We start from the raw sequence: 13,873 nt of genomic DNA, 5'->3' as shown, positions 1-13,873 counted from the left end.
GGAAATAAAACGTTTTCTAACTTTCCAGTTATAATTTGTAGTTTGGTTGTGAAGTGTTCACTTTTCATTGTATTTCTCAACATAAATATTTATCAATTTTATAATGATACATTATTATTATTGTTGTTGCTATTATTATTATTATTATTATTATTATTATTATTATTATTATTATTATTATTATTATTATTATTATTATTATTATTATTATTATTAGTTGCATTAACTATTATGCAATAAGATCACAGTAAAAAAGTGATATCATAAAATGCAGAACAACCATTGTGGAAAGAATAGTGAACTTCCAAGCGTTTTCATAATTTCTCACATTCTAAAGGAATTATGACAATGTGAGAGGTCACGAAAGCTCTTGGAAATTCACTATTTTTTTCACAGTGGTTGTTCTGCACAACAGCTATTATATTTCATCATTCCTGGGTTGTACTGACCAAGTCATGGTGGACGCAGGACATCGGAGATGTGGGGCTCCCTTGTGTCGTATTACATACTTGGTCCAGTAGAGGGCCACCTCTGCTGGATCCTGTGGACGATCTTTCATAACTTTGGACCTTCTTGCTACTTCAGCTCTCATGCTGCCTCGTCACACACACACACACACCAAGAAATTATTTGTATTATTTATTTGATTTACAAATAGCATCATTACTCACGTCATTACAGAAATATCGCATCATGTATGTTAGCTAATCCTTCAAAATAGAGGTGCCTTAATTCTGATGAAGGGTTCTTGATCCAAAATAGATAAATCTACTATTTCTCTCTTTGGATCAAGCCTAATAAACCACTATTTCTCAGGTGCTATATGATATTAATACAACGGAAGTACTTACACTTAACTATTCTCAATTCTCCTTCGTGTTTTGACACCATACATAATCTATTTCCTTTCATATTGCGGGTCATCTCCAGCGTTAAGGTAACTTTTTTTTTATTATTAACTCATCGGCCGTTTCCCACCTATGGAGGGTGACCCGAAAAAAAACATTTATCATCGCTCCATCACTGTCTTGTCACTGTAATATATTTAGAGTGAAATTTGGATCCGTTTGTCTTATTCACAAAGATTTGAGAAGGAAGCAATTCAATGTTTCGAAAAACACTCAGTTTCACTATTAATATTATTATAATTTCTTTCATAATCCTTTACAGGGATCTAACATCCTTTTTAATTTATCACGAGAGTTTGTTGGACGCGACTGATGTGTTGCGTTGCAATGAATTACTGGAGTAGTTATGTCGTTGTATATCTGGAGTGATCTAGTGAATGAGTAATGGTAATATCTTTATCTTTTTTTGTAACCCTTGGTGAAAAAACTGAAACACTGAAACAATAAAGTCAACCTTCACGCTAAAGCTATAATCTTAAGGTCACAATTACCTTTCATCATTCAAGATGATGTTGATCATATTCTTGAGATTATCAAAGGAAAGTTGTTCCCAGAGAAGAACTTTGCCCCAGCCGTTCCTCTGCACCATGTTCATGTTGGAATGCTGGTCAGCAAACACAGGCATTCCCAGCACCGCCACACCGTGGTACATGGACTCCAAGGTGCTCAGCAACCCACCGTGTGTGATGAACAAACGCAAGCGAGGGTCACCTGTGTTATATAACATGTTAGTTTTCCTCTCTTCTTCCTCTTCTTTTTTTAGTATTATTATTATTATTAAAATTATTTTTATTATTTTACCCATTGGGAAACACACTGAAAGTTCCAAACATTGCAGTAGTTTCTGTGAATTACGTTTAAATAATGTCAGAGTTGTCTTCATCTGAAGTAACTCTGTGATGCTGGATTTTTGTCTTCGTTTAATGTGTTTATTAATAATTCATTTAATGGGAATTAATGAGCCTGGTTATAGTCCAACAGGGTCTGCAGGAATTTTTAATGAGGGTCTTACAATAATGGGATGGAATTCAATAACAATGAAAAGTTATAAAATACTAAATATTATTTCTCTCGGCATTACTTAAATAATAATTAAAAAGTTATGAAATATTTAATGTTATTTCAGCTTGACATAAATAATTTTATTTTGAGATACTTCAAAATAATTTTGAAAAGATATATCTCAACATTATGAGTCTTTTTAAGCGACAGGCCTCTAGGCCTGGTGTAAGGACTAAGATCTACTTACCAAGAATATCTTGTTGTGGGAGCCACTTGCCAAGACGGACATTTGGTGGTAAGTCATCCATAGTGTCCTTATCCCACTTCCACAAGACTCTCTGCTTGAGGGAGGCAAACACTTGGACCAAGATTGTGCGGTACCTGTGTGTTTAGTGAGTTTAGTTTAATTATACTGCTGCTCACACCTTCCTGAACGTGAAAAAAAACATGGAAAATATAAAGACAAAGAAACAGGTTGGAGAATAAGCTTTATGAAAACAATGTGTCGCCCTTAGTAGTGCTTTGTGAAGTCATGATAATGTTCTACACTGAACACACTTTATGTCTAACTAAAGTTTGTTCTACAACTTGCATCTTTGTCATTATACTTGTCAGTAATTAGCCCTTCTCTCTGGTTGAGGAAATATATGAGTCTAAAACTATGAAGTTCTTAGTGTGTAATCCAGATGACAATTATTTAATTACTCTGGTAACAGAATTTACAAATTAAGATGATTTAGTTAAACTAATTATTTAAATATTTATTAAAAATTAAAAAAAAAAATCAAATGTGACGAAAGAATATGAACAGATTTTCCTATGTGGAAGGAACCCTTCATGCGAATCCTGCAGTAAATATTTTAAGGAAATTTTCCTGGGTGATAGAGGACTGGCATAACATATGGCTATAACTTTTTAATTAGTATATTGATTAACAAATCAATACAGTGGAAAAAAAAAAAAACTTAAGGAACAGAAACTTTAAACTTATTCTGAATAAATCTTTACATTAGTTTATTTGAAATTACAACAGTTTTTTAATATATTTCTAAACAAAAATGTTCATAACTAGCAGAGTTATAGTGAGAGTGTATAAAGTTGGTGACGGCAGATCATGGATCACAGTGTGCAGGTCCAGTACCTTTAAGTGAGACATATTATCAACTATTTATTGCTTTTATTGTGCAGCTATATGGACACACACAAACATACACTGTTTTATTCCTTGTAGAATTAAGAAACAAGAAAGAGAACTTTCAGGTTCAATACTGTGAGGAGCGAGGAATTAGCGACAGGTAAACTTGCACCAATTTCAAATATCCAGTTCCATGTATCGAGATACTCACTAAATGGTACAGTTTCTCAGTGCCATCTGTGATATATGTTGGGGAAGTTTTTTCCCAAGTAAATAATAAGATTGCTTGATCACGAAACTCTGCTAAGGAATTCTCCCCGAGAGAGTTAGACATCCAAAAGGTGCGTACGAGTGTGTTAAGAATGAGTGGAGGCAAGTGTTTTTTAGGACTTTACATGCTTTTGGCGTGTTAGCAAGGTAACATTTATGAAGGGATTTAGGCAAACTCTTTAGCCAGACTTGAATCCTGGAGGGGTGGAGATATTGCAGTTTAGAGGGGGATCCAAGCTGTAGTATTGGCTCGATTCTGACAAGACAATTATGGGATGAATGATGGTGAAAGTGTTTCTTCTTTTTTGAATCAGCCTAAATAATAATAATAATAATAATAATAATAATAATAATAATAATAATAATAATAATAATAATAATAATAATAATAATAATAATAATAATATTATTATTATTATTATTATTATTATTATTATTATTATTATTATTATTATTATTATTATTATTATTACTATTATTATTATTTTTATTATTATAAAATAATAATATGTAAAAAATATATTTTATATTACTCTGGAATACGTTCAGTATATTTTAGTTTTCTTACCTACATACACTGAAGAGAACACTGTCATTTAAACAGTCCTTCCTCTGAACCACAGACATCATCGTACTGTTGTAAAATCAGTCATATGGATAGCTTGTTGACGGAGCCTTGAACAGTTGAAATATGACATATATTGTTCACGCGGCAGTCTGTTTTATCCTTTTTACCTTAATATTTTATTCTTTGTAATCTAACCTAACTCAACCTAGCTTAGAAATGGGTTGCAAACCCTATGTGAAAGTGAGACAATTTCTGGAAGAGCGGGTTGCATTTCCATTATTACCTGACTATTATATTTTTGCACTGCACTTTTCTTCGCTGAAACACAGGTACCTATTTTTACTCTAATGTGGGAAGGGACAAGAACATGTAAGGAAACTTGCCCATTACTTGTTTGCTGATCTGAATATTGAACTCGGTAGCTATCGGCTGTGGACCAAACGTAATCCCTAAATAAAATCTGAAGAGGCGGTTCACTTCTCTTCTTTCAAGGGTGTGCCTTGAAGCTGGTGAAGGACTCTCGATTCAAGGAACTAGAGGTACTCTTTCCTTACTCAGAACAAATCGTATAACCCCCTTCAACTTGTATTCCCTAGGCGTTATATGATTTGTATGGATTTAGTGCTTTCCATGACAATGATCTTATTAAGTAACTTTGATAATTCTTACTCCTCTGGCATACTGGAGGGCGTGACAGCTGACCCAAGACTGAAGAAGATGAAGCCAGCATCACCAGCATCTTGCACCCAGTCTTCTAGATCCTTTAAGAAAAGATTGTCCATGTGAAATATGTCATATCATATTAAATTGAGAATAACACAACGCCGAATGAATTCAATCGACTATGTTTGAATACTGAGAACTTTAACAGGTGTGACGCAGCTCGGCAGCATGTACAGGAAGCTGCGCTCTTTATGACTGTATCTAGTGGCTAACGCGACAGTCTGGAGTTTTGAGACTTTCTGACCGCGGGTTCAATCCCGGCCGGGGTATGGTTTGTTTGCAATCGTGTCATTACGATTTCGGGAGTCACTGTATCTGTTCACGCAAAATCAAAATCTCCCACATATAAATAGGACTAAATTTACCAAGAATGTGCTGAGGCTTAACCATTAACAGATAATAGAAACAGGGTTTTAAGAACACATCCCTGTGGAACCCCTCAGTTTAATCAGTAACAGCTTAAGAAGCTGTTATTGATCCATACACTAATGAGTCTGGATCAATAACAGTTCTGCCATGAAGGCTTTGGGAATATGTGGGAGTTGGCCTTGTAGGACCAAGGAAACGAATTGTAAATGTGTAGGGGTAACTTACTTGTGAGAGAGGCTGTGCAGGACGCAGATGTATGCCACCACAATGCACCACTGCAGGAACAACAGGACGAGCTGGATAATCGACGGCTTGTATGCTGTAGAAATTCAACACAATCTAAACTTTGTTAACCTTAAACATATATCAAATCATTTTCGTTTTCTCTGGCATGATAAATCATATCAAAGGCATGGTATAGAAACACAGAATGTGGAGCAGGTCTCACACTGCTTCTGTAAGTGTCAAGCATTATCATGTTATCATAAAGAATGCTGACTGAAAGGTTGTCAATGAAAACTTGCACTGAAAAAATGTCCCTCTTGAATCATTTTCTTATAATGTTATAAGGGGTAAATGGAAGGAAAGAGCAGTTTTCCTGCTCAACTTAATGCAAAGTTCGGTCCATATTTTGGCCCTTCCTGGGCCATTGTCAGACCACTCTTGGGCGACAAAAGTAGAGATGGCCAAACAACACTTCTTATGGGGAAGATGGTAAAGGGGAATTTTTTTGTAGCAGTAGTAGAAATAGTGGTAGTAGCAGAAATAGTAGTAATAATAATAATAATAATAATAGTTGTAGCAAATGTTAGGAGACTTGCCTGTTAAATAAAAAAAAAAGCACAATACCGTGACTGGAACGATACAGTGTGACTTTGTAAATGGTCCAAGTCGGACCGAAACGTCGTCGTAAGGTCCTCTCTTCTATGTGCGGGTTACTTGCGTAACTTGCCTGTTCGTCTATCCCGGCCTGACTATCCAATTTGGGTTACATGGGATGTGAATCAACAGATTTAACTACCAAAGTTTTGCTTATCACTCAAATAATGATAATGATGATAACGATAATAATAATAATGATAATAATAATAATTATTATTATTATTATTATTATTATTATTATTATTATTATTGTTATTATTATTATTATTATTATTATTATTATTATTATTATTATTATTATTATCATGCAAGTTGTAACTAACCTATTTATCAGTACAAGACTTGTATTTGAACCGATTTCCCAAAGGCTGGGCATATCATCTGGACAAAGGCCGCGACGACGACATTCAGATTCTGTTCTGTGAAAAATGGAGAAAATGAATTTATTAATAGCGTTTTCCTAAATTATTTCTCCTCTGGTGGGTAAAATGAATAAAGAGAATGTGTATATTTAGTAAGTTGTTCGTTTATTATTCAATAAATTGGGTATGTAAGAGGTGGGTTAGTACATTAGTCTACCTCCGCATTGGAATGGGTTACATTATTTACATCAGCAATGGAATGGGTTATATTATTTACATCAGCAATGGAATGGGTTATATTATTTTTTTTATCAGGTGAAGTGAGGAATTGTTTCCTAATATGGATCTCGCATTATGACTCTGTCAGGAGAACTTCTGGTCATTTGGCTCAGAACTTCGTCAAGCATTGAACCTCACGCCATTGGAAGTTACATTCTGCAAGGTTTATTATATCCGAGAACTTTATTTACCAAATCTTTACCATCTGTCATGTGTTTAATGATTACATTTTTGTAGTGGAGAACTGCTATTGCTACTCTTTATCTTTCACTCTTACATGTTTCACCCTTCTAGGTACAGATGTCAGTTATTTATATATATGTTCAATTGCCCAAAATAAAGAAGATATTGTATTGTTAAATTATTATCGTCAAGTTTGGTTTGTTTTATTTTAAACTTGTCAACAGTACGAGGGACAGGAAACAATCACTATTTAGGCACATTTGATTTTGAAGCAATTGAAGTCAGAAAGTATATCTTTGAACATTCCGCCAAGAGTCAAAAATACTTTAATATGTAAAGAGAAATTAAAGTAAATTTTGAGTGTATCTACAATACGAGGCGTTTAAAAGTGTTGAATTTACCTGTTAGGCCTCACAGGTTATTTGAAAGTCCTGTCATGGCTATGATATGCCTCCTCCCCCAGGATACACTAACAACACTCGACTAACAGACAGGCATCAATAAGATGATAATTGAAAAGTAGCAACTGATGAAAGAATATTTACGCTTAAGAACCTATTTACTCCTGATGGATGAGTGAGAGAAAGGGTACGTTGAAAAATGCTAATTTTCACGTAAGTTAAGTCAACAATAGCAGCAGGTGTAAGGATGCGAAGACCCAGTTACCTATTTACTGCTAAGTGAGAAAAAGGACAACAAGTGTATGGAGATTTTCCTGCACGCTTTATTCATGACATAAAAATCGAGAAAAAATAATGATTACATACGCTGGAGATATATAGTAATAGAACATAGCGTCCCAAGCAATGTCAGAGAGCGTGCTGATTGTTCTCTCCATGAACGTCATAGGATGTTTGAAGTCCATCATAATGTTTGCATCATAGGAGGGAAATCGTGTGTTTCCTGTTATTGATGGCAGTGGTGATATCAACCCTGCCGGGCTCACGTATATAAAAGGAACCTGAAGACAAAATACCCTTATTAAGCTGAGAATACACTAATAATAATAATAATAATAATAATAATAATAATAATAATAATAATAATAATAATAATAATAAAAATAATAATAACAACAACAACAACAACAACAACAACAACAACAACAACAACAACAACAATAATAATAATAATAATAATAATAATAATAATAATAATAATAATAATAATGATAATAACAATAGCAATAATTTTGATACTAAATGTATTTCGGTCGCTGAGCGATCCGAGAAAGGTATCCCATTATTATAGCAATGACATGTTCGGCGAGAATTAGGGTGGCAAGGCGAAGGGCAACACTAATGCGGATGGTCTGCGGGTCGAGAAGTGTGCCAAGGGAGGAGTGGGGAACAGTCAACAGGAGGAGCTCTCACTGCTAATAGTCGGGCTCTATCCTTCCCCGACACACTCTGAAGCATGACTGAGGCTGTTTTTTCCACTTATGGGCCATCCCAGTGTGGCTGTAGCTGTTGGGGGGAAGCAGGTTTGGCTGCAGAGACCGTTAGATTATTCCAAAGCGTGGCTTCTTCAACGAACTTTTGGTCATGAACTTCAACATTGTCATGAGGTGTTCAGGGAGAATCGCTGCTGCAAGCAAATTGGATTTAACGCATGTGGACAAGAAGGCAGTTAGTGAAATCTGTGATACTTTGCAGACACCAATACCTCCTAGTCTGACTAGAAATGTAGCTTGGTTGCCACTGTTCGTCTTCTAGCGTAAGATTTGAGAACTTTCGTAAAGATTTGCTTCAGGACACCGTCGTATTCATGCAGTACAGGGTTATCATATGAGGGTGCATATCTTAGTAAATATGTCAACCTGGGAAGACTCCAGCACTTTGTGAGAAGGTACAAGGCATCATGAGTGTCAAGATTGCCTCCTCGTTGTTCCATCCTCCTCAACTCGTCCAGTTTCTTCCTGAGAATTGAGCCAATGGCATCAGTTCCCAGAGGAGCTCCAAGCAAGACGCTATTTGTGGAGGCAATGATTGATGCTCCTGGTAGTTTTATCTCATTGTGCCGATCACTTGTTGATTGACTGAGATGATTTCACATTTGGATGGATTCATGATGAGTCCCCGTATGCTCAAATGGTCAAGATCATCTAGAAGGGACTCCGATGTGCCATCAACCAGGAACCAGATGTTTCTCTCACTGGTCAGCCTGAAGGTGGTTTCCCTAACCGCTGTTCAAAAGAGAAATGGAGCAAGAGGATACCATTGCTGGACACCCTCCAACGAAGGGATTTCATGTTTTCCAAACAGGAGCATTGATTCGTTGCTGAATCCTGCTGAAACAAAATGAAAGAGACCATGAAATAATCTTGTACAGCTATTAATACCACGTCTCTTTTCAGAGATTAAATTGCATTCTTGAAATCTAATTTTACCACTGCATTGTCCTCAGGAAGGTTGTTGATATATGCCCTTGTTGCATGAACCGCTGCTTCGCTTCCTTGAGAGATCCCAAAAGCAAAGCTGGTTTGGTTAAAGCATCATAACCGCCTCCGTGCAAATATTACGGACAGCAACTTTGGAAACGAGGCGGTGATGACTATTCCCACGACAACTGGCCTAATTCTTCCATTCTTCTTTTTCAGGGCACAAAGTGATGCACCAAAGGAAAAGGTTTAATTTCGTCAGGAATCAGACAAGCCAATGCCAAGGAATTGTTAACGAGCCTTGTGATTCCAAAAAGCAGTGTCTCTGCAATCTCTCCGATAACTGGATTAACCATTTCTTTCAAATGCTGGGATCTCATTCCACTGTAGCCCCCAGCAGAGCCACATGGGAACGACATAATTGCTTTGTAAACATCTGATTCTTGCATAAACCATGGTTCCAAAGTGAGGACAGGGATGTTAGAACTGTTGGTGTCCCTGGTTTCCCTGGCCGGGTGATTTTTTTTAAATGCTTGAGCAGTGTAAGCATTCCTCGGGGCAACTGTATCTTCACTCGTGATTGTCCTGATTGCCCCAACTGTGTTGCCCTTCAGTTTTCTTGTTCACTTGGACTTTGATTTTTCACTGTCAGTGAAACGATTAGAGCTCCGCATCTCCTATTTTGGTATTGATGAGGAAGGTGAATGAAGTTGTCAGCCCTAAGAAACTCTCTTAAAGATTTAATGATTGTCCGGGCTAGCAACTTTCCACCTCTTTCCGGCACAGCTAAGCAAACATTGTCGAAAGGAAGAAAGTTGTGCCATGCCTTGATCATTGGTGGGGCATTTAGGATAGTGGAACTATCGTTTTCTTTTTTCAAGAGGTCTGTGCGTTTCCAGGCTGCTTGTGGACGACCTGGTTTGGGAATATGTGTGAGAGTCCTCATAACTGTTGCTTTGATTGCTTCTAAGGTATTATCTGAAGAGATGAGGTCTGGTGGGATATGTTTAGGTGCCTGGAGTGGCTGTGGGTCATCACTTTCAATGGGAGGACGTCCTGAACCTAGGTGGCTCTCATAATTGAGGAAAGCTTTAGTGTTGAGACCAGAAACCTGTAAACACGATCGACACTTGCCTCTCATAGCATTGCTAGCCGTGCCATTTCCTTGGCTGCTAGACTCTACAGCATGCTGGGTGGAACAAGGTTGTGGAGGAGGCCACCATAATGAATGCATCGAGGGTGTATGGTGCGTGGAAGAACAAATTTCACTCTGGGTGGGCATAAGGAGCAGTGAGGGAAAACTGCCCTCTACAGTGGGGGTGGCAGCCTGACTGTTAGGGAGATGGGTGGGGACAGGTGCGGGTAGTCACTGTACACTTAATAATAATTTACTTGTTATTTTATTAACACACAGGCCGTTTCCCACCAAGGTAGGGTGGCTCCCCCAAAAAAAAATCACCATCATTCACTTCCACCCTGTCTTGTCAGAGGTGGCTAGCACTACAGTTACAAAATTGCAACATTAATACCCCTCCTTCAGAGTGCAGGCACTGTACTCACCATCTCCAGGACTCAAGTCCGGCCTGCCAGTTTCCCTGAATCCCTTAATAAATGTTACCTTGCTCACACTCCAACAGCAAGTCAAGTCCTAAAAACCACTTGTCTCCATTTGCTCCTATCTAACACGATCATGCATTCTTCCTGGAAGTCGAAGCCCCTCGCACACAAAACCTTCTTTACCCCCTCCCTCCAACCTTTCCTAGGCCGATCCATACCCCGCCTTCCCTCCACTACAGATTTATACACTTTCGAAGTCATTCTATTTTGTTCCAGCCTCTCTACATGCCTGAACCGCTTCAAGAGCCCCCCTCAACCCTCTGGATATTAGTCTTGGTAATTCCACACCTCCTAATTTCGAAACTACGACTTCTCTACATTATATTCACACCACACATTGCCCTCAGACATGACATCTCCACTTCCTCCAGCCTTCTCCCTGTTGTAACATAAACTACCCATGTTTCATACCCATATACGGGCATTGGTATAACTATACTCTCATACATTACCCTCTTTGCTTCCATGGTCAAAGTGCTTTATCTCCACAAATCCTCAGTGCACCACTCACCTTGGTGAGTGGTGCACCTCATCTTTCGTAGACCCATCTGCTGACAATTCCACTTCTAAATATCTGAATTCATTCACCTCTTACATACCCTCTCCCTCCAACCTGATATCTAATCTTTCGTTGCCTAATATTCTTTTGTTTTCCTCATCATCTTACTGTCTTTCCTAGATTCACTTTTAATTTTCTTCTTTTACATACCTTACCAAACTCATCCACCAAACTCTGCAACTTCTCTTCAGAATCTCGCAAAAGAACAGTGTCATCAACAAAGAACAACTGTGACAACTCCCACTTTGTGTTAGATTCTTTATCTTTTAAACCCACACCTCTTGCTATCAGCAGAGCATTCACTTCTCTTACAATCCCATCTATAAATGTATTGAACAACCATTATGACATCACACTTCCCTGTCTAAGGCCTACTTTTATTGGGAAATACTCTGTCTCTCCTACATACTATAACTTGAGCCTCACTCTTCACTTCTTTCAATAACCTAACTATTATTCCGTACATTTGCAACATTTGCCACATTACCCCCATATCCACCATGTCATGCACCTTTTCAAAACCAATAAATGCCACAAAAACATCTTTACCATTATCTAAATACTGATCACTTATATGTTTCACTGTAAACACTTGGTCTACACCCCCTCCCTACCCTTCCTAAAGCCTTCTTGTTCATCTGCTATCCTACTCTCCATCTTACTCTTAATTCTTTCAATAATAACTCTTCCATACACTTTACCAGGTATGCTCAACAGGCTTATTCCCCTATAATTTTTGCACTCTGTTTTGTCTCCTTTACCTTTATACAAAGGAACTATGCATGCTCTCTGCAAATCCCTAGATACCTTACCCTCTTCCATACATTTATTAAATAAAATCCACTCACTGCCTAAGGATCTTCCCCCACACTCACAACTGGCTCTTCCTCACTCCTACAAGATGTTATTCCTCCTTGCCCTATACACGAAATCACAGCTTCCCTGTCTTCATCAACATTTAACAATTCCTCAAAATATTCTCTCCATCTTCCTGATACCGCTAACTCTCCATTTAATAACTCTACTCTCTTATTTTTAACTATCGAATCCATTCGAATCTTTTATCTACCAATACGTAATCCAACAAACTATTGTCATTACACCCTACATCATATCTTGTATACTTATTTATTATCTTTTTCTTAAAATATGTATTAATTATAACCAAACCTAAAGGATCTAACACAGAGTAGGAGTTGTCATACTTGGTTTTTGCTGATGACTCTGCTTTTGGGAGATTCTGAAGAGAAGTTGTAGAGGTTGGTGAACAAGTTTGGAAGAGTATTGAAAAGAAAGAAATTTAAAGTGAACGTAAGAAAGAGCAAAGTAATGAGGATAACAAGAAATTTTGGTAATGAAAGATTGGATATCAGTTTGGAAGGAGGGATTATAGAGGAGGTGAATGCATTTAGAAATTTGGGAGTGGACATGTCAGCAGATAGGTCTGTGACAGACGAAGTGAATCAAAGAAATGATGAAGGGAAAAGATGAGGGGAGCACTAAGGAGTCTGTGGAGAGAAAGAAAGTTATCCATGGAAACAAAGAGAGGAATGTATGAGAGTACAATGGTGCCAACTTTCTTATACTGGAGTGAAGCATGGGTGGTGAATATTGTAACAAGGAGAAGGCTGGAGACAGTGGAGATGTCGCGTCTGAGGGCAATTTGCAGTGTGAATATAATGCAGAGAATCCATAGCTTGGAGATTAGAAAGAGGCTTGGGGGTTTCTAAAAGTATTATCCAGAGGGCAGAGGAAGGTTTGTTGAGATGGTTTGGACATTTAGAGAGGCTGGAACAAACTGGAATGACTGGAAGGCATATAAAATAGTAGTGGAAGGAAAGCAGAGTAGGGGTCGGCCAAGGGAAGGTTAGATGGAGGGGGTAAAGGAGGTTTTGTGTGCGAGGGGCTTGGACTTCCAGCAAGCGTGCATGAGTGTGTTAAACAGGAGAGAGTGGAGACAAATTGTTTTTATGACTTATCGTGTTATTGCAGTGTGAGCATTGTAATATTTATGAAGGGATTCATGGAGACTTGTTAGTCGGAACTGAGCCCTGGAGGTGGGAAGTACGGTGCCTGTAATCTGAAGGAGGGTTGTTGATATGTTGCAGTTTTTTAACTGTGGTGAATTGTATCTCTGGCAAGACAGTGTTAGAGTGAATGATGGTGAAAGTGTTCTTTTTTTTCTGGTCACCCTGCCCTGGTGGAAAACGGACGAAATTTTAATAAAAAAAAAAAAGAAATTTGTAAACTAGTTCGTGTATAGAAAGACCATGTCTTTATATGTACTGTACCTCACAGCACTGTTAAACAATGCAGCGAGATATATTAGTTTTCTCGTTAATGTCTGATTAGAGGAATGATGCGCACTACTCCTTTCAGGTCTCCTGGCTGCATCTACTCTACTCTCATAGTCTGCGAGGCAGTTGGCATATATTTTATACTCTTTGTAGATTCATAGGCCTTAATATTATCTTAAAATAATTTAGTTTTTGTAAGCTTTAAGTTAAAAATAGAAACTACTATAAATAAATTATTTTGCAGATGATTAAATAAAATGATGCAACGTTACGTAATTGCCTGAACTAACTCGCTCACACAGCATCCTTCTAGTCCCTGTGCTATTTATAATGTACCGC

The 13,873-nt window shown here is 37.6% G+C and overlaps 1 protein-coding gene across 3 annotated transcripts in view; it reads right to left on the bottom strand.

Annotated features, from left to right (window-relative positions):
- Nucleotides 1-13,873, bottom strand: part of LOC128686470 (UDP-glucosyltransferase 2) — a 71,718-nt gene that overhangs the window by 13,925 nt on the left and 43,920 nt on the right. For all 3 annotated transcript variants that reach the window (XM_053773417.2, XM_053773416.2, XM_070085961.1), the window contains 7 exons: nt 7,449-7,642; nt 6,181-6,276; nt 5,201-5,294; nt 4,553-4,644; nt 2,158-2,291; nt 1,400-1,619; nt 450-593 (listed from right to left, as the gene is read on the bottom strand). In XM_053773417.2, coding sequence (XP_053629392.1) covers nt 450-593; nt 1,400-1,619; nt 2,158-2,291; nt 4,553-4,644; nt 5,201-5,294; nt 6,181-6,276; nt 7,449-7,642 — 974 coding nt within the window. The remainder of the gene's footprint in view (nt 1-449; nt 594-1,399; nt 1,620-2,157; nt 2,292-4,552; nt 4,645-5,200; nt 5,295-6,180; nt 6,277-7,448; nt 7,643-13,873) is intronic.

Source organism: Cherax quadricarinatus, chromosome 17 (genome assembly GCF_038502225.1).
Source record: "Cherax quadricarinatus isolate ZL_2023a chromosome 17, ASM3850222v1, whole genome shotgun sequence".
NCBI lineage: Eukaryota > Metazoa > Arthropoda > Malacostraca > Decapoda > Parastacidae > Cherax > Cherax quadricarinatus.
The sequence above is the reverse complement of the archived record's forward strand: the minus strand, read 5'-3'. Positions and strand labels throughout refer to the sequence as shown.